This window comes from Zosterops lateralis, assembly GCF_965231275.1.
Source record: "Zosterops lateralis genome assembly, chromosome: 24".
NCBI classification, from domain to species: domain Eukaryota; kingdom Metazoa; phylum Chordata; class Aves; order Passeriformes; family Zosteropidae; genus Zosterops; species Zosterops lateralis.
Genome location: NC_139784.1, coordinates 7,237,242 through 7,255,132, shown reverse-complemented (window position 1 = coordinate 7,255,132; position 17,891 = coordinate 7,237,242). Strand labels below are relative to the sequence as shown.

The following is a 17,891-nucleotide window of genomic DNA, read 5'->3' as shown; positions in this document are numbered from 1 at the left end:
TCTGTCACCCCACAGATGCCTCTACGGCTCCCCAGCACACAGAGAGAAATCCTTCCACTAAGAGACAGTCATTTTATTTAAGAAATGAGGAGAATTTCCCTCCATGAGTCCCGGGGTAAGAGGGGCAGTGCCCACAGTGAAAGGATGGGGCAGGGGTGCCACAGGGGCCCCCCCAGAGCAGCAGTGAGGTCTGTCCCCACACAGGGTCTGGCAGGGGATGGGGACATCCCGAATGAGGAGGGGTCTGGAGGCAGGGAGGGGGTCCTGACAGTCCCCACGCCATGCAGAGCCAGCCAGGTGAGGCTGTGTGTGAGGGAGGGTCAGGAGGGGCAGATCCCCAGGCAGAGCAGGGCCGGGGGGCCCAGGCAGGCAGGGAAGGCCCCGAGGCCTGGGGTTTGGTCCTTGCCCGAGCCCCAGCTCCATCTCCTGCCAGGCCAAGTCTCCTGGGACTCCATCCTTGCCAGAGTGTCCGTGAATCCAGCAGCAGCATCTGTCCAGCCCCAAGGGATGAGGGTGGGGGGCTCCGTGTTCCCCCCAGTGTCACAGCAGCAGGCACAGATGTCCCCCAGAGTGGCTGGGCCGGGGAGGGAGGCCAGGCTGGCCCTGGCTCCGTGTGCAGGCAGCAGAGCAGGAACGAAGGCACTTGGGCTCTGCACGGCCGAGGGCGGGTCACCACTCCTGGGACACCCGGCTGGAGCAGGGCTGGCACTGTCCCACTGTCCCACTGTCCCCTCCTGGGCACGGCCACATCCAGCCCTGCCCCAGGCCCGCTCACAATCCCCGCAGCTGCTGCTCCTGGTTCAGCTTCTGGAAAAAGCTCTTGCCAAATTCGTAGGTGCTGATCATGATGGCGCAGGCAGGTGCCACCTTGATGACGCGGGGCAGGAACCCTGCAAGGACAGTGCTGTGAGCCCTGGGGTGACACCAGGGCACCCAGAACCCCCAGCACAGGGCCAGGGCACAGGGCCAGGGCACATCCTCACCTGCAAACAGCCCCCGGGTGCCAGACTCAGCACGGATCCTCTGCATGAGCAGCCAGGTGGAGGACGGCTTGGAGGCTGTGACTGCGGGGAGAGGGGAGCGGGTCAGGGTTGGGCGACACCCATGGGGACTCCTGGTTGTCCCCCAAGCACCTGCCTGGAGCCTGGCCCCTCACCTGGGTGCACCTCACTGTCCCCCAGCTCGATCTGCCGCTGGGTTTTGACCACGTCGAAGGGCAGCGTCAGCACCGCGGCCACCTGTGGGGTGCAACGGGGGGTTCCTGCCCAGTGCCAGCTCTGCTGTCACCTCCCAGCACCACCCCAGTCCCACAAGGGGCCAACCCCTCCAGGGGAGCCCCAGCACCCCAAACTCACCGTGCCAGAGATGGCCCCAGATGTGAAGCTGACGGTGAAGGTGGCCCCGTCCAGCCAGGGCTGCCTGCAGAGCCACGTCCTCACCAGCTCGTAGTTAAACCAGTACAGAGCTGGGGGAGAGGGGACACCAGTGAGGGGACACTGGGCACACCAACCCCCTGCCAGCAGGGCTGCCCTGTGTCCCCATGTCCCCGTGTCCCCAGGCATACCCGAGAAGGGGACGTCCCGCAGCACGGTGGGTCCCCAGCCCCTCCAGAGGGACAGCCAGCCGTCCTGGGCCACTGCTGACTGGATGCAGAGGCGCAGCTCGCGGTAGCTGAGCTGCTGGGACTGCATCTTGGTGCGGATCAGCTCCAGGGGGCTGATGACTGTCACAGCACCCACTGCAACAGAAGGGACACGGGGAATGAGCTCTGTCTGCTCCAGCAGCCGTCCCAAAGCCATCAGCGTCGTGCCAGGAGAGCCAGGCACTGAATGTGGGCACTGGGAGCTGCCAGGCTGCTGCCAGGACACAGGGTGGGCATGGGGGACCCCAGAGAGGAGGGGTACTCACGCCTGGCGAGGGCCCCAGCCAGCAAGGGGATGTAGTGGCTCCAGCTCCCCTTCCCCATCCGGGCGTGCAGGTAATCCCGGAGCTGGTCGTAGGTGGTGAAGTAAATGACAGTGGCTGGCACAGCCATGACCCTGCGAGGAGGAGAAGGGGTGTGAGGGACACAGGTCCTCTCTGGGGGCTAGCAGGGAGCTTGGGACCAATTCCTGGGCAGGTGGGAGCAGCCAGAATCCCCAGACTCACAGGGTGGGGGGCAAGCCGCTCCACAGAGACCTGATGCCCTCATTGCGTGTGATCTTCACAAAGGCATCCTGCGGAGAGAGCAGAGCACCAGGGACACGAGTCACAGGTGGGAGAAGGACAAACAACCCCCCCAGCCAACACCCCAACACTTCTCTGGCATGGGGAGGCCCCTGTCTGTGCCTGGAGCTCCTACCAGTGTGCCAGTGAAGTGTCCGGGGGCCTTGTACCAGGCGCTGCAGCCATTGCCGTTCTGGCAGACGTACAGGTGGTCCATCAGCCCGTTGCAGTACAGGAAACACTTCCCTGGGGCAGGAAACAACGGCACTGCCATTACACAGGAGAGCCTTCCCCTCTGCCCCGTGCCCAGCACGTCTGATCCCAAAGCTGTCACATCCTCCAGGAAGGAGCCAAACCCTCAGTGCTTCAGCCCAGCGTGGGCCAGCCTGAGACCAAGGCCAGGAGAGGAATAACCCTGCAGCAAGGCTCTGAGCGTGGCCAGAACCAGGGGATGGGGACACCCAGCTCCATGGCAGGGATGGGGATACAGCAGGACCCACTGCCAGCAATGGACAGGGTTTATGCCTCGCTTGGTCTTGGCTCTGCTGCCCTGGCCGGGCACGAGGGACACTGGGAGGTGGAAGTCCAAGGGGACTTTGATGTGGCAACAGGACAGAGTGACAAGGCAGGGGGACCACAGACAGTCAGGCCTGCTGCACAACAGATCCCCACAGAGGTAGCAGAGCCAGCCCCAAAGCAGGGCTGCAGGGGCAGCCTGGGCTGGGGGCAGAGTCAGCCCCCACACTCTGCAGGGGTGTCCCCACAGCCAGAGGAGCCCAAGCCACCACCAGTGGAGAAGCAAACCAGGATGAAGGCTTGGGAAAGCAAAGCCACTGGCAGCAGGAGCCCCTGGTGTACTCACATGTGGCCGGCTGAGCGCCCCAGGGCACTGACTGCACTGCCAACGCTGAAACACACAATGGGGACACACTGAGACGCCACACGGGGGACGTGCCACCACCCCCTGTGGGGCTGGGGCACACGTGTGTGCTATAGCTCCCAGCCAGGCACTGGGAGAGCTCTGTGGGTGAGGGGGCTGTGTGCCCCCACAGCCACTTCCCAAGCAGTTCCTATTGTCACCAAAACAGGCCCTTGGGGCCAGCCCCAGCCCACTGAGCCCATGGGAAGGGGCAGAGCCCATGGGGAGCAGCATGGAGACTGGAACAGAGGCAGTGGGGGAACAGCCAGCAGCTGCAGGAGGCTCTGGGGGCTGCACAGCCACTGAGCCCCTCCTGGGCTGCAGAGGGGGAAGGACAGAGCCAGACATGAGCCCAGCTCCCCCAGCAGGGCCCCCGAGCCCATGAGGACAAGGGGCCCACAGTAACCTGCCACCTCACAATGGCCCCACACTGCAGAGCAGAGACACCCCTGCCACCAGCTGTGCCAGCAGAGACACCCCTGCCACCAGCTGTGCCAGCAGAGACACCCCTGCAGGCTGCTCACCAGGGGACTGGCTGCAGCCCCCTGCCCTGCCCTGCCCTGAGCGGGGTTACCTTTGGAGAAGGGGGTCCTCTGGGCCTGCAGCCGGATCTTCACCACGTCCAGCGGCGTCACTGAAAAGACACCGTCCCCTGGTCATGACATTGTCCCTTGGCCATGACACCATCCCCTGGCCGTGACACCGTCCCCTGGCCGTGACATCTCCCTTGGCCACGACACTGTCCCCTGGCCACGACACCATCCCCTGGCCGTGACACCATCCCCTGGCCATGACACCATCCCCTGGCCGTGACACTGTCCCTCAGCCATGACACCATCCCCTGGCCATGACACCATCCCCTGGCCATGACACCGTCCCCTGGCCATGACACCCCCCATGCCAGCCCCCCACCCCACGCCCACCCCACCCCACTCACCGAAGAGGGAGGTGAGGATGGCACCTGTCCCCGAGGCCAACATCTGCTGCAGCGGTGTGATGCCCCCGCCGGGGCTCGGTGACATCTTCTCAGCCATGGCACTGTCCCCCTGCAAGGCAGGGCAGGGGATGCTCCAGGCTGGGGGGTCCCTGCCCAGGGATGGGGTCCCTGCCCAGGGATGGGGTCCCTGGGGAGCCCCCCCGGCATCCCCAGCCCAGCAGGGTGAGCACAGGTGCCCCACGCCCGCCGTGCTATCGCTGCAGCACACGGCAGGCCGGGGCCCCCCGTAATCAGGGTGTCCTGGGGGGGGACAGGGACTGGCTCCCAGGCCCAGCCCAGCCCTGATAACACCCCCTGGCCCCACGCTGGCAGCAGGCCCAGCCTGGCTGGAGAGGTGGAGACAGTCCAGCCTCCCATGTCCTTGGGGAAGGACTGTCCCCTCCCTGCGCTTGGAAAATGAAGGAAAGGAAGGAACAAAGTCCGAAGACTTTGTGCCCTGACAGCCTTCCCCCCTGCAGCTGGGATGGCAGCAGAGCCCAGTGCAGCCTTGGCAGGACTCCAGGGAAGGAGAGATCCCCCTCGTGAGTTTGCAACGAGCACCCCAAAAAGGGTTTAGGCATCTCAAACCTTCTGCTGGGGCTTGGCAAAGCTGCAGCCTCCAGGGCTGGTGTGCTGGCCTCGGGAAGCAGGGGATATCACACCCTTCCCAGGGAGAAGGATGTGGAGGAGCCCCCCTCAGCACCAGCTGCTCCCTCTCACTGCAGCCTGGGGATGATTATCCTGCTGGGACAGGGCCATAGCAGGAGAACCCACAGGGTCCTTTAAAGCCTGGGAATGCAGCAAAAAAACCTTCGCCATCTGACTCAGCAATTTGCAAGGTCAGAGAAAGTCATAAATCTCTCCTTTACAGGCTCTGGAATTGTTGGGTGACCAAGGCTGCAAGCTGGGACAGGTCTGTCCTGAAGGCACACGTGCCAGCCCCGCGGGGAGCTGGGTCTGTCCTGGCACTGGTGCAGCCCCACGGGGAGCTGGGTCTGTCCTGGCACTGGGGCCAGCCCCACAGAGAGCTGGGTCTGTCCTGGCACTGGGGCCGGCCCCACGGAGAGCTGGGTCTGTCCTGGCACTGGGGCCGGCCCCACGGGGAGAGCTGGATCTATCCCAGCCCTGCACATGCACCAGCCCCACCAGCTGGGCCTGTCCTGAACCCACAGCCTGCAGTCCCCCCGGATCGGGGTGTCCCCCCAGGATCGGGGTGCCCCCCCAGGATTTGGGTTCCCCCCTAGGATCTGGGTGTCCCCCAGGGATCTGGATGTCCTCCAGGATCTGGGAGCCCCCCAGGCCGGGGGTGCACCCCAGGGTCTGGGTGCCCCGCAGGATCTGGGTGCCCCCCAGGATGTGGCTCTCTCTGGGCAGGGTCCCGGAGTGCCCGTGGCCGGAGGACACCGCCCCACGTGCCCCACTGACCCCCGGCCACTGCAAACCCGCCCTGCCCCGCGCCCGGCCTGACGCAACCGGGGAAATCTCTCGCTCGCAGCTCCGCCGCACCCGATAAACCCTGTCCCGCTGTGTGACGGGCCCGGCACGGCCCCCGCGGCGCTGCGGGCACCCCCAGGGCCTCCTGTTTGTGCCCAACATCCCTTTTCCATGCGGGGTAAAAGAAACCCCCCTAAACCCAGAGCCCCCGCTTTGCCCGGGGTGTTTGTTTGTTTGTTTGTTTGTTGGTGGGGCGGGTATGGCACGGTGACCATCGGGGCAAAAAGCGGGGGAAATAAACATGCGTTGAGATGATCAATAAATGTGCTTTGAGATGTGAGCAATCCCCAGGGCCGGGGGGCTGCGGGAAGGTCAGGGGGCTCTCGGCAGCCCCAGCCCTGAGCCAGAGGGAAATCCTGCGGGCAGATCCCGGCACTTCCTTGACCCGGGGCTGCTCCAGCCTCGGGGATGTGAAGTTGGGTCCCCATCGTGTACCCCAGACAGCCCCGGGATCTGATCCCGCGGGGCACAAACCCTTGTCCCCAGGAGCAGGGGACAGCGCTGGGTCCTGGCCCTCTGCCCTGGGGAACCCCCCACCCTGGAGCCTGAACCCCACCCTGGAGCCTGAACCCCCCCCCGGAGCCTGAACCCCACCCCGGAGCCCGCAGCCCCCCAGGGCTCTGCCCGCCCCTACCGGAGCCCCCAGCCCAGGGCTGTGCCCCCTCCCCTGGCCCTACACCTCCCTCTCTCGGGATCTGCAGCCCCGGCAGCCTCGGGGTCCTCCCTGTCCCCGGGAGGGGAGCCCCGGGGGGGTCTCCGCGGCCCCTCCGCGCCCTCCGCAGCCGCACGACCCCCGACCCCGGGGGGAAACTGAGGCAGCGGTCAAGGCGTGGCGGACCGCGAGGGGGATGAACGACGTGGGGGCCGGGGAAAGTGTCGGGGGAAGTGTCGGGGGAAGTGTCGGGGGAAGTGTCGGGGGAAGTGCCGGGGGTTCCGGCCCACCTGCTCATTCCAGCCAGGCTTGGCGCGTCCCTCCGGGACCGGCGGGTGGAGCGGCGGCGGCGGCGCCTTTAAGGAGCCCCATGGGCGCCCCGCGCCCTCCGCCGCACTTCCGCCCGCCCCGCCCCGCGCATGCGCCCCGCGCGCCCCTGCGCGCCCCCTGCCGGCCCGGGGGGGAACTGAGCGCCGGCAGCGAGAGAGGGGACGGGTGGGATGGAGACACAGCTGGGATGGAGACACAGCTGGAATGGAGAAACAGCTGGGATGGAGACACAGCTGGAATGGAGACACAGCTGGAATGGAGAAACAGCTGGAATGGAGACACACCTGGAATGGAGAAACAGCTGGAATGGAGAAACAGCTGGAATGGAGACACACCTGGGATACAGACACATTGTACACAAACACCCAGTACAGAAACAGCTGGAACACATAAACACCTGGAATGCAGACACCTGGAACATATAAACACCTGGAACACATAAACAGCTGGAACACATAAACACCTGGAATACAGACACCTGGAACACAAACACCTGGAACACATAAACACGCCTGGAACACAAACATCTGGAATACAGACACCTGGAACACATAAACACCTGGAATACAAAAACATCTGGAATAGACACATCGTACACAAACAGCTGATACAGAAACACCTGGGACACACAAACACCTGGAACACATAAACACACCCGGAACACAAACAGCTGGAACACAGCCGATACAGAAATGGCTGGAACACAGACACCCAGAACACAACCAGCCTGCACATACCTGGTACACACCTGGTACATGCCTTGTACACTCAATGTGCTAGAGAAAAACATTCCCTGCACACTCACCATGACAGAGGGGCCCACCTTGCACAGTCACTGTGCTGGCAAAAGGGTTCACCTTGTACACTCACACCCCAGGCTGGCAGAAGGCTGTGCCCTGCACACTCACACCCCAGGCTGGCAGAAGGCTGTGCCCTGCACACTCACACCCCAGGCTGGCAGAAGGCTGTGCCCTGCACACTCACACCCCAGGCTGGCAGAAGGCTGTGCCTTGCACACTCACACTCCAGGCTGGCAGAAGGCTGTGCCTTGCACACTCACCGTGCTGAACCCCTGGGATTCTCACTCTCCCCATCCTGAGCCCACTGGGGTTGCACACTCTGTTGTGGCTCACACACTCGCCATGCCAGGGTCAGTGGCAGGCCGGGACACGGGCACGGTGCCGTGCCAGGCCCAGTGCCACTCTGCTGCTGCCTGCAGAGGAACAAAGGCTCTCAGTTCCCAAAGCCCAGCCCTGTGAGCACCCCGCATGTCCCTGTCCTCTGCTGTGCTCCCTGCAGCTCTGCTGGGCCCTCCGAGCAGGGGGGTGAGTGCTCTGCCTCTTCCACCTGGACTGTGAGGGTTGGGATTAACGCCAGGACCCAATGGGTCTGGGGGCTGGAATCCCATCTCTGCTCAGTGCAGACCCCCCAGTTGAGCCTTTCCATGTATTGGAAGCTCTGTGTTTCCTATGAGAACCCCAAGTCCTGGGTGAGCTGGTGATCTCCCTGAGGGGTTCTTATTTCTGCTTGTAGTTAAATTTGGGGATTTCCTCGGGAGGAGTTTCTCCACTGAAAGGGTGAATAGACATTGGAAGGAGCTGCCCAGGGAGGTGGTGGAGTCCCCATCCCTGGAGGTGTCCAAGGAATGGCTCAACAGGGCACTCAGTGCTCTGCTCTGGTTGACAAGGCGGGGATTGGTCACAGGTTGGACTCGATGATCTTGGAGGTCTTTTCCAACCTCAGTGATTCTGGGAAGGTGGTTCGAGCTCGCCCGTGTGCGGGTGGGAGGGAGCAGAGCCCCTGTGGTGCCCACCAGCCCCTCGCTGTAATCCGGGCTGATGACAGCAGATGGCTCCCGAAGCCCCTCCGAAACCCCTCGGACCCCGGCCCCCAGAACTGGGGGTGCAGAACTGGGGTGACATGTCAGCCCCTTCAGGAAACTCCCGCAGGACAGAGTTCCTGGTGACTCCGTTTGTGTGACAACATCACTGCAGGACCTGCTGGTGATGGTGATGCAATCCCTGCCCCGGGGCCGGCTGAACTCTTGCCCTGACAAACTCGAGGATAAATCCTGCCTGTTGGTATCCACAGCCCCCTTTGCTCCCCTGGGGCCTTTGCTCTCCCTCATCCTATGGGGAGGACAGAGTTCTCAAGGACAGGCGACGTGCAGGTGCCAGAGCAGACTCTGCCCATTGAACAGGAGCAGTTCAGGGCTGATCCTGCAGCCCTGGGGCTGTTTGGAATGAGTCTGAGATGTCCCCTGTCCCTTTGCAGAGCTGGCAGAGCTCTGGGGGCTGCTCTCCTCCAGGAATAAAGTCCCTCCTGGCATCTCTGAGAATTGTCCGTGAAGGGGGAAGGTAATGGCAGGAAGTGCCCCTCCACGACACCAGGTCCAAGGAATCTTGGCTTTAAGTGGTGTGAGCCCAGGAGCCCGGTAATTCCCACCAGGTCCCGTAAGTGAACACATCCTGTGCCTCCCTGATGAGTCAGCTCTGCCTCTTAGAGACACGGGCTTTAAATGATCTGAAAGCCTCTTGCAGCCGGCAATTTAGGAAATGGAATAATGATTAATTAAAAATAGATCTGTCCTTAGGGGTACTGGGTCTTGTATCTTCTGGTTTAGGTGTTGGGCTCTGTGTGGCTTCCACTCAGCTGAAAAGAGACAGGAAAAATTCTTTTCCAGATGGGGTGGGGTCAAGAGGGACCACTGAAAGACGCTTTAAGTGCCTTGGCCTCGATTTTTTGGGTCTCTCCGTTTGCTAAGGAGGTCAGGGCGAAAGGGTGAGTTTGTTTATCCCGTGCTCACTGCTGAGGACCTGGCTGGCTCTTCGTGCTGAGTCACGGCCCGCTGGCCGCCGGCGCTGTCCGAGCACCGGGAACGTTTCTTTCCCCCAGTTCACATCCTCACAAAAATCCCGCTGGCCTTGGCAGGGATGCTGAGGGCGCTCTGATTTCTGTGAAAATTAACTGTAAAGTTTACTCCAGCTGGAGAGAAGCGTGTCCAAGCTGCAATACGTGTCTGGGTTGTGGGGAAAGAGGCAGCTGAGCTCTAATCCCACCCTGAGCCGCAGCGTCCGGCGGAGGGGACGGTTCTGCCCGGTCTGTCCTGCCGTGACACCGCACGGCGCGGCTGGGAAAGAATCGCTTGTGTAACTCCCCGCTCCCAGCTCCGCCAGGCTTACGAAACGCAGCTGGTGTGTCCTGGGCCAGGGCCACGGCCTGGGAACCTTGTTCTGTGCGTGTCCGGGGCTCCTCGCCCAGCCAGGGTCAGGCCGTGGGCTCCCAGCACCTGCACTCGCTCTGGAATGATCGATCCCGCCTCGTGGCTTTCAAAATCGCCTTCTGAAAGCAATTAACCTCATTTCCTTTATTTAGGTGAACTTTGACGGCCAGGTTGCAAAAGGATCTGGGTAGTGCTTTAATGGAATTAAGCCAGTGCAGAATTTGGGTATTTATTTCGGTTGGGATCATTATGGTTTTGCAAAAGCCAGGCTTAAGCTGAATTAAGTGACTCAAATGAAGCAGCTTGTGGCCAGAGGAGGCCCCGGGGACATCAGACTTGTATAACCTAGAATATAACCCAATATAACCCAGAATTTGTAACGCAGCTGCAGCTCTGCAGGTCAGTTCCCACTGCAGGTGGGACTTGGGCAGCCTGTCCTACCTTCTGTACCACCTGCCAGGGAAAACTTGGGTAGTTATGAAACAAGTGACAAACCTCACCTGGGAGGAAAATAAGCCCAGTCTCAGGGATGATGAAACAGGTATGGAAGATAAAGACCCCACAGTTTCCTCCCTAAAGGATTCCTTTATAATTTTGTGTTAAAATAGTGCACACCCAACAGCAGTAAGAGCCAGGAGTGGTGAGGAAAGAGGAGCCTGAGAATGGTAGGGAAAATTTCCAGATCCCTTTTCCAATAAACAAAAGCCCCTGTGAACACAAAGAGCCAGAAGAGCTCAGTGCAGTAATTAAACTCTACATCAGCTGTCAGCCTGCTGCACACACAGGTAAGAAATGTGCCCTTAGAGAGTTTCTCTGCAGCTCCTCTCAGCTGGGGCAGGATCTGCTGATCACCACAAGCTCTTCCCACTTGGGGCTGCCCTTTGGGACTTGGGCTGCTCCAGCAGCAGTTCTGGAAACATCTCGGTGTTGCTGCAGCAATTGATGCGTTTCACTCTTGACTAACCCTTGCCAACAGATCTTCTAAATGGCCTGGATGTGGCTGTGCCTGCACTTCAGCTGGCACTGGCTAACGATGCCTCCTTGCCCAGCCCAGGATTTCTGGGATCCAGACAGGACTTGTTGCTGAGAACTCAGGTTTTGAGGTAAATTCAGAAAGAGAGGTGTTGTCAAGAAATGAGGCGCAGAGTTTCTTTCAGTTTTGGTGTCTTTAGATGAAGAAATGATCCTGTTGGGGGCTGCTGAGCTGATTCCCAGCCAGCCTGGTGTTCCTGGTACATCCCACATCTCCTGCTGGAAGAGCTGCTGTCCCAGATCAGGCTCAGGCTGCCTGCACTGGAATTCATCTTGTTTTCTCTTGTCTCACAAGGACGGATCCCCTCGTAGCACTGTCGTGTTTATTTTACAATCCCCAAAGCTGTGATAGATTTTTGAAGGGAGATGTGTCTAATGTAGGAAAATTCTCCAGCTAAATTACAGTGGGTACTTTTTAGGCAGTTTAAGCACGGGCAGAAAAGAACCATTCCTCTGGTTTTGGATGGCTCACTGATCACTAATTGACCTGAAAACAAGCAAACAAACTCAACTATCTCACAATGTTGCATGTCCATAAATAAAATTCTTTTTGGTACAACTCTAATCTGTAAGTTTGCAGTTATTGGTACTGTAGTAAGAGAATAGCTTTGACACTCCATAACCCTTTATTCCAAACCAAGACTGACTATTCCTAATCTTTAAAAAGCAGACTGGTGCTGCATGTCCCTATTCCTGGGAAGACCCAGTGAGGAAATTCCCCTTTTCCCATCTAAGTTAGACTTAAAATAAATAAATAAATATCCAACTATATTTTTACTATAGGTAAAAAAAAATTTTAAGAAGAACCTGGGTCCTCATCTGTTTCTCTCACAAAAAGCCCTTTCTTAGACTGGATGTTTGTCCTTGATTTGCACCTCAGCTTTTCTCAGGAAAAAACTGAAAACTGGATCCTGCCCTCCTGCCGTTTCTCTATTAAATCCAATTATTCGGGATGGTAACCCTGTTAACACAAGGCAGTAATTCCATCGAGGGACCTCCACGAGACTCCCAGGCTGAGCAAAAGCTGCTCCAAAGGTCCAGAGGGATCTTTTGGGCTCAGGATCTGCTTTTTGAGCCTCTCCCGTTGCTCTCCAGCACTTCAGGCTGGTGGTGAGGGGAAGGCAGACAGCTCAGGGCCATTCTCTATTCACCTGTTGCTCCTTCTGACAGGTGTTTGCTGAAATAAAACCCAACGAGAGCGGCCAGCCTTGTCCCTCCGCTCTCTCTGTGGCCTGTTCCCCTCCACTGTGGGTGCTGCCGCCGTGTGCAGGAGACGCTGCTGCTCTCCCTTTGTCATCCTGGAGCTTCACCAGGATGAAATAAATAAAACCTGTGCGGCCGTTGCTGTGAGGGGCCGGCGCTCCCCACACGCCGCCATCTCTCTCTGTCCCCATGGGCGCTGAGGGCCGTGCCCGGAGGAGGCCAGGAGAGTGTGCGGGATGTGCGGCTGGGCAGAGAGCGGGGATGAAAAGGGGCAGCAAGGGCTGGGCGAGGCGTATTTGCCCAGTATTTCCCTCCGGGGAGCGGTGGGGAGTGAGGAGGGGGATCGGTGTGGGACCGGGATCCCGCCGGGGTGGCGGCCTGAGGGGCCTGAGGGGCCTTGAGGGGCCTGAGGGGGCATCGGGACAGCGCCCCCTGCCCGGCGGGGCGGCAAGGGCTGGGCGAGGCGTATTTGCCCCGTATCCCCCCCGGGGGCGGTGGCGGGTGAGGAGGGGGATCGATGGGCCCGGGGCGGCGGCCACAGCGCGGCCTTTGAGGGGCCTGAGGAGGGGCATCGGGACAGCGCCCCCTGCCGGGCGGGGGCGGGCGCGGGTGTGCGCGCCCCCGCTCCCCCTCAGACAATGGGGCGGCGGCGGCGGCGGGAGCGCGCGCGGGGCGGGGCGGGAGCGGCGGGGGGCGCGCGCGCGGAGGAGGGGGGGAGAAGGGGAGAAGGGGGGGGGGCTCGGGGCGGCGCTCCGCGCACGCGCGCGCGCGCTCCCGCCACCCGCCCGGCGCGGCGAAGGTTCCGGAGCCCGCGCGCGCCCCCGCCCCGCCCGCGCCGCCGCCGCCGCCGCTGTCACCGTCACCGTCACCGATCACCGGCCACCGCCACCGCCTGTCAGCACAGCCCAGCACAGCCCGGCGCCGGTGCCGAGCGGACACCCCCCGCCGCCGCAGGTAACGGGGACACGGGGCTGGGGAAAGGCGCGGTGAGCCACCCCCGGTCCGGTCCGCTCTGCCATCGCCGCCTCCCGCCCGCGGGGAGAGCCCGGGGAGAGGAGGGAGGGGAGAGAAAAAAAAAAAAATTATATAAATCAAGCCCCGAGAAGCAAAAATCCGAGCATTTCATCCCAAAAGAGCCCGGAGGGGCGTGTCCCGGTGCCGGCGCGCCGGGGCTGCGGCAGCGCCAGGCGCGGCCCCTGCGGCAGGTGCGGCGGGCCGGGAGGGATGGGGGGATGCAGGGATGGGGAAAGGCGGGTCTGGGGGTTTCTCCCCGCCGTGAGCCGCTCTCGTTCCCCCCGGCAGGTGGGGCCGGGGCTGCGGCAGCGCGGGGCCATGTTCTGCAGCCGCCGCGGCGGGGGAGGCGGCGGGGATGGAAAACGGTGAATTAATCCGTGATGGGAAAGCGCAATGAAAAAGCGTTTCGAATAAAAAGGAAAAAAAGAGAAAAAATGGAGCTGTCCACGCCCAGCCCTAATTTTTGCGGGGGGAAAGCGTTATCGAGGTCACGGCCCCCCGGCGTTGCCCGGCTTTGTTGCACCCCCCGGGGTTTGGTGTTTAACCCGAGCGGGGCCGAGCCCATCCTGTTGGATCCCGGGTGTTTTCCAGCCGGGATGGGGATGCTGGAGCCCATCCTCGTGGCTCTGGGGCTGGGCTGGTGCCGTGCACACCCCGAGCATCCCCGTGCCCTGCCGGCATTGCCCTTGCCGGGCTGGAATTGCCCCCTCGTCCCTTCCCTCTGCCTCTTCCCGTGCTGTCTCCTCTTCCTCGTCCCAAAATCCCACCAGGCGGGGCGTGGGGTTGCTCCCCTTGCTGCGTTTTGCCTTTTTTACCTGTGGCTGTTGAATATTTCTTTATTTGAAGCCTTAACTCATCTGGGAAAAGGGAACTTTCCTGGCCAGGTGTTTCCAGGTGTGTGCTGTACACCTGCCCTCCCTCCCTTGGAGCAATTCAACCTGCGAGGAGCAGAAACAGCTCATTTCGGGTGAGGGATGGAGATTCCTGTCTGCCACATGAGCGCAGGGGAGGATTGGCTGAGGGGAAGACGATTTTTTCCTGCCGTTTTCGAGCACCTCGAAACGCCATCAGGGGCAGCTGCCATCACTTTAAAGGGAGTTTCTCCTTCCATTTGCTGTGGTACCACCGCACGAGGTGCAGCTCCATTTGCTGCTCTCGCCTGGAAACGTGCTGGAAGGAGCAGCCGAGATGAGCTGAGCTCATGTCACCATTTGTCTGCAGAGTATTCCCGAGCCTCCCTCCCTCCCCGCCTGGATGTGGGCAGATGTTGGATGTGGGCAGATGTTGGGTGTGGATGTGGGCAGATGTTGGATGTGGGCAGATGTTGGGTGTGGATGTGGGCAGATGTTGGGTGTGGGCAGATGTTGGGTGCGTGTCTGAACCGGTGGAACAGAATTCGCTGCTCAGAGTCGTTAATTTGCCTCGTCCAGTGATGGCTGCCTCCTGCCATGCCTCGGAGGGGTTTTGGCTCTGCTGCCAGCACCTCAGATTTGGGGTGTTTAATGGCTTTCCTCGTGGGGTGTAGTGTTTTTTTGGCGTTATTTTTGGTGGTCAATCAAAGCAGGTCTCAGCCGGGCGTTTGCAGGCTGCTCTGGAGGGGAGAAATATTAAAACCTCGTTCTCTCTGGGAGTAAGAAATTGTCTAACCCGGTTGTGCTTTGTTCCCTCTTGATACACAAAAAATGCTGGTTTTTCACCCCAAGATGAGCAGCTTAAGGAGAAAAGCAAAGCGTTGGGTGATTTGCCCGTAGTTTGCAGAGGATTTGAACACAGAATGGTGGAAGGGTTTGGGTTGAAAGGAGCCTCACAAACCATCTCCTTCCACCCATTTCCATCAGACCAGATTCCTCCCACCTGCCCTCAAACACCTCCAGGTGTGGGGGATCCGCTCACCGGCAGATGGTTCACACCTGATTAAAGCTGATTAAAATGACCGTTTTCTCATTCCTCCAACGAGATGCAGGTGGGGTTCATTTTTGAGACCTGGGGAGAGGGGATGCCCCATCCCACAGATGGTGTCACAGATCAGAGGGGGATGTTTATCCTGCCTCGGCGGGGATTAACTGAGGATGGAAATGGTGGGAGCTCCCTGAGGAGGGGTGGCTCCAGTCCCTGCAGGTTTTGTGTGTCTCCCTCTGTCCAGCACTGTTTACAGGTCAGGCTTCTAATTTTGTTATTTAATTCTAATTGCCCACCCTTCCCACTCCTCTGTATCCTCCTTGCTGCCCTTTGATTCCAGCCTTTGCCTTCCCAAGGTGTTCCATCCAAACTGTCCCATTCCCTCTGTGCTTGAAGAACTGCAGCTTCACGAGGACCAAGAAAAATATATTTATTTCACGTATTTTATATATGAAAAGGGGGTGCTGTGGCTTTGTCATTTCATTCCCAAAAGCCTTGGGAAATTCTGCTCCTCTGGCCAGTCCTCACAGGGTAAAAATGAGGAAAATGTGACGCTGTATCTGCCCTTTCTCCTTGAGGAAGAGCTGGGTGTAGCCAGTCAGGGATGCTGGAGAGGTGGGTGCTTTTATCTCCTGCCTTTTGTGTTCCTCTGCTGCATTTCAGAGAACCCTGTTCCTCGTGGAGTGCTCTTGATCCGTGCAGCCCCACGGGCTTTTCTCCGGTGCTTTTCCAGCCGTGGGATTGGGGAGTGTTTGGGTTTCACCTTCCTGGGCTTTGCCGAGCAGTCCTGGGGGTGCAGCAGCAGGGATGGGGCAAATCGCTCCCTGCTGACCTTTGTGGGGCGTCCTGGCCCTGTGGGGCTGTTGGGAAAGCCACGCTGGAGATGTGTTGATGTGTTTGAGCCGGTGTGGGTGCTGAAGCTCCTGAAAGCCTGCCTCCATCAGCACGGGAGTGACAAATTGTCCTGACACCTCCTGCAGCAGGGCCGTGGCTGCTGGTCCCATCAGAGCACCCCTCCTGTGGGCCCGTCCTGCTGCCCTGCCCGGGCGGGCGCTGCCTGTGCCCACCCCAGGCTCCCAGACAGATCCCTCTTGGCTGGCAGAGCGTGGAAAATGGGATCTCGAGGCGCTGTCTGAGGGGGAAATGCTCGGGGTGGCCGGTCTCTTTCTTCCCAAATGCAAGATTATTCAAAAGCTGGAAGAAAGCTGCGGATTTGAGTTTGTCTCGAGCAGAATAATCTTGTTTTGTCAGCCCGGTGTGCTGGTGAGGCTTGGCTGTGGTGTTGGTGTCCTTTGGGGCAGCGCTGCTGGTTTAGCTGTAGGAATGCTCTGACACTTGATGAACGAGTCAGGGAAGATCCGGGGGCACTGGTTTCCACCCAGTGTTTCCCAGTTTGCTCAGCTCGGCTGTGGGGCTGGGCTGAGAGGTGGAGCCTTGCGGTGCAGTGACAGCCCTCCTGGGGCTGCTGGAATGTGGCAGCGGGGTTTAAAAAGGACTTTAAATGGGTTGTGGTTCTGCACACAGGTAAAGCAGCCAGCCCTGAGCAAAATGGTCACGGCCGGTGATTTCTGGCTCCTTCTGAGCTCTGCGAACCCACGAGTCTGTGGGAAAGCACTGAGAGCCTTTTCTTAAAGCAGAATGGGCCTCTCTGGCTGTTAAACCCCAGGTGAGGGTTTCCCTGGTGCTTTACCTGTCCGGCAGGTGGGTGCAGGGGCAGCCCCAGCCCGGCCTCCCGGCTGTTCCCAGGCTCAGCTCAGAGGAGCAGCAGCTCTCCGAGGGCCTCTCCCTGCTGCTGCAGTGGCAGCAGGGCCGGGCCGGCTTTCTAGGTTTTTCTGCCAGTGCAGTGTAATCTCTTTCTACCTCAGGGGCTCTGCTTTGCTTGGCTGTGGTGTTCAGAGTCCAGAGCTGGCTGGAGGGTGCCTGGGGCTCACCCCAAGGGCACATCCTCGGGTTGGTTGGGGGGTGCTTATCATTAATTGGGGTGATGCTGGGTGCCGTGGGTGCTCAGCATTAAATTGGGGTGATGCTGGGTGCCGTGGGTGCCCAGCATTAATTGGGGTGATGCTGGGTGCCCATCATTGAACTGGGCGATGCTGGGTGCTGTGGGTGCTCAACATTGAACTGGGCAATGCTGGGTGCCGTGGGTGCCCATCATTAATTGGGTGATGCTGGGTGCCGTGGGTGCTCAGCATTAATTGGGGTGATGCTGGGTGCTGTGGGTGCCCAGCATTGAACTGGGCGATGCTGGGTGCTGTGGGTGCCCAGCATTAATTGGGTGATGCTGGGTGCCGTGGGGCTCTCCCTGCCTGTGCAGATGGAAAAGGAAGCCCTTTCAGGAGTCCCTCGGGCTGCTGATCGTGCAGAGCAGCACAGAGATGTCCCTCCTCACCTGGCAGCAGGTGTGGGGTGAGGATTGGGGTGAGTGGTCTGGGGCAGAGGGGGTGGGTTTGGTGACCCCTCCCCGAGCCCCAGGCTGGCTCAGCCTGGCCAGAGGTGCAGCCCCCAGGGTGGGTCACTCTCCTTGAGGGGGTGTGGGGCTCCTGCTCTGTGCACTGCTGCTCCCACCTGGGTTTTTGGCACGAGCAGCCCTCAATCCCGAGTTGTCTTTGCAGGCCACCCTAGGGAGTGCTGGCTACAGCAGAGTTGTGGCCCTTTAGGTAACCCCCGGTGAGGTTTTTGAGGTGGGCACAGCTCTGCCGGGAGGGACTGAGTGAATCTGAGTCTCTCCTGCAGCAGGATGGATCTCCCTCCTCCATCTGTGAGCTGGAGCTTTGTTTTACACTGAAATCTGCTGGTTGTAGGCTGGGTGTTTTTTTTAAGTGCCTGTGGAAAGCATGTGTGGTTTACCCTGGAGTCTGGAGGAGAAGTATCTGTGCCTTTAGACTTGAGTGGGTTTTCTTTGCAAGTCTAATGAGCTTTTCTCTCCTCACAAATCAATCCACTG

The 17,891-nt window shown here is 60.1% G+C and overlaps 2 protein-coding genes across 17 annotated transcripts in view; one reads left to right on the top strand and one right to left on the bottom strand.

Annotated features, from left to right (window-relative positions):
• Positions 1-58: 58 nt before the first annotated feature.
• On the bottom strand, positions 59-6,644 carry SLC25A39 (solute carrier family 25 member 39). Of its 2 annotated transcripts, XM_083877589.1 has the most exons (12): positions 6,537-6,644; positions 4,062-4,170; positions 3,699-3,758; positions 3,068-3,112; positions 2,342-2,451; positions 2,149-2,216; positions 1,909-2,039; positions 1,565-1,738; positions 1,356-1,465; positions 1,157-1,238; positions 984-1,064; positions 59-890 (listed from the first exon to the last, which is right to left on the bottom strand). In XM_083877589.1, exons 2-12 carry the CDS (start codon positions 4,156-4,158, stop codon positions 772-774), a joined length of 1,077 nt encoding a protein of 358 aa, XP_083733715.1. In that variant the 5' UTR covers positions 4,159-4,170; positions 6,537-6,644; the 3' UTR covers positions 59-771. The 2 variants fall into 2 exon arrangements, with proteins under 2 accessions (XP_083733715.1, XP_083733716.1); XM_083877590.1 differs by lacking the exon at positions 3,068-3,112.
• Positions 6,645-12,730: 6,086 nt separating this feature from the next.
• Positions 12,731-17,891, top strand: part of MAPT (microtubule associated protein tau) — a 42,978-nt gene continuing 37,817 nt past the window's right edge. For all 15 annotated transcript variants that reach the window (XR_014591703.1, XR_014591704.1, XM_083877553.1 and 12 more), the window contains exon 1: positions 12,731-12,988. The gene's annotated coding sequence lies outside the window, so the exon portion shown is untranslated. The remainder of the gene's footprint in view (positions 12,989-17,891) is intronic.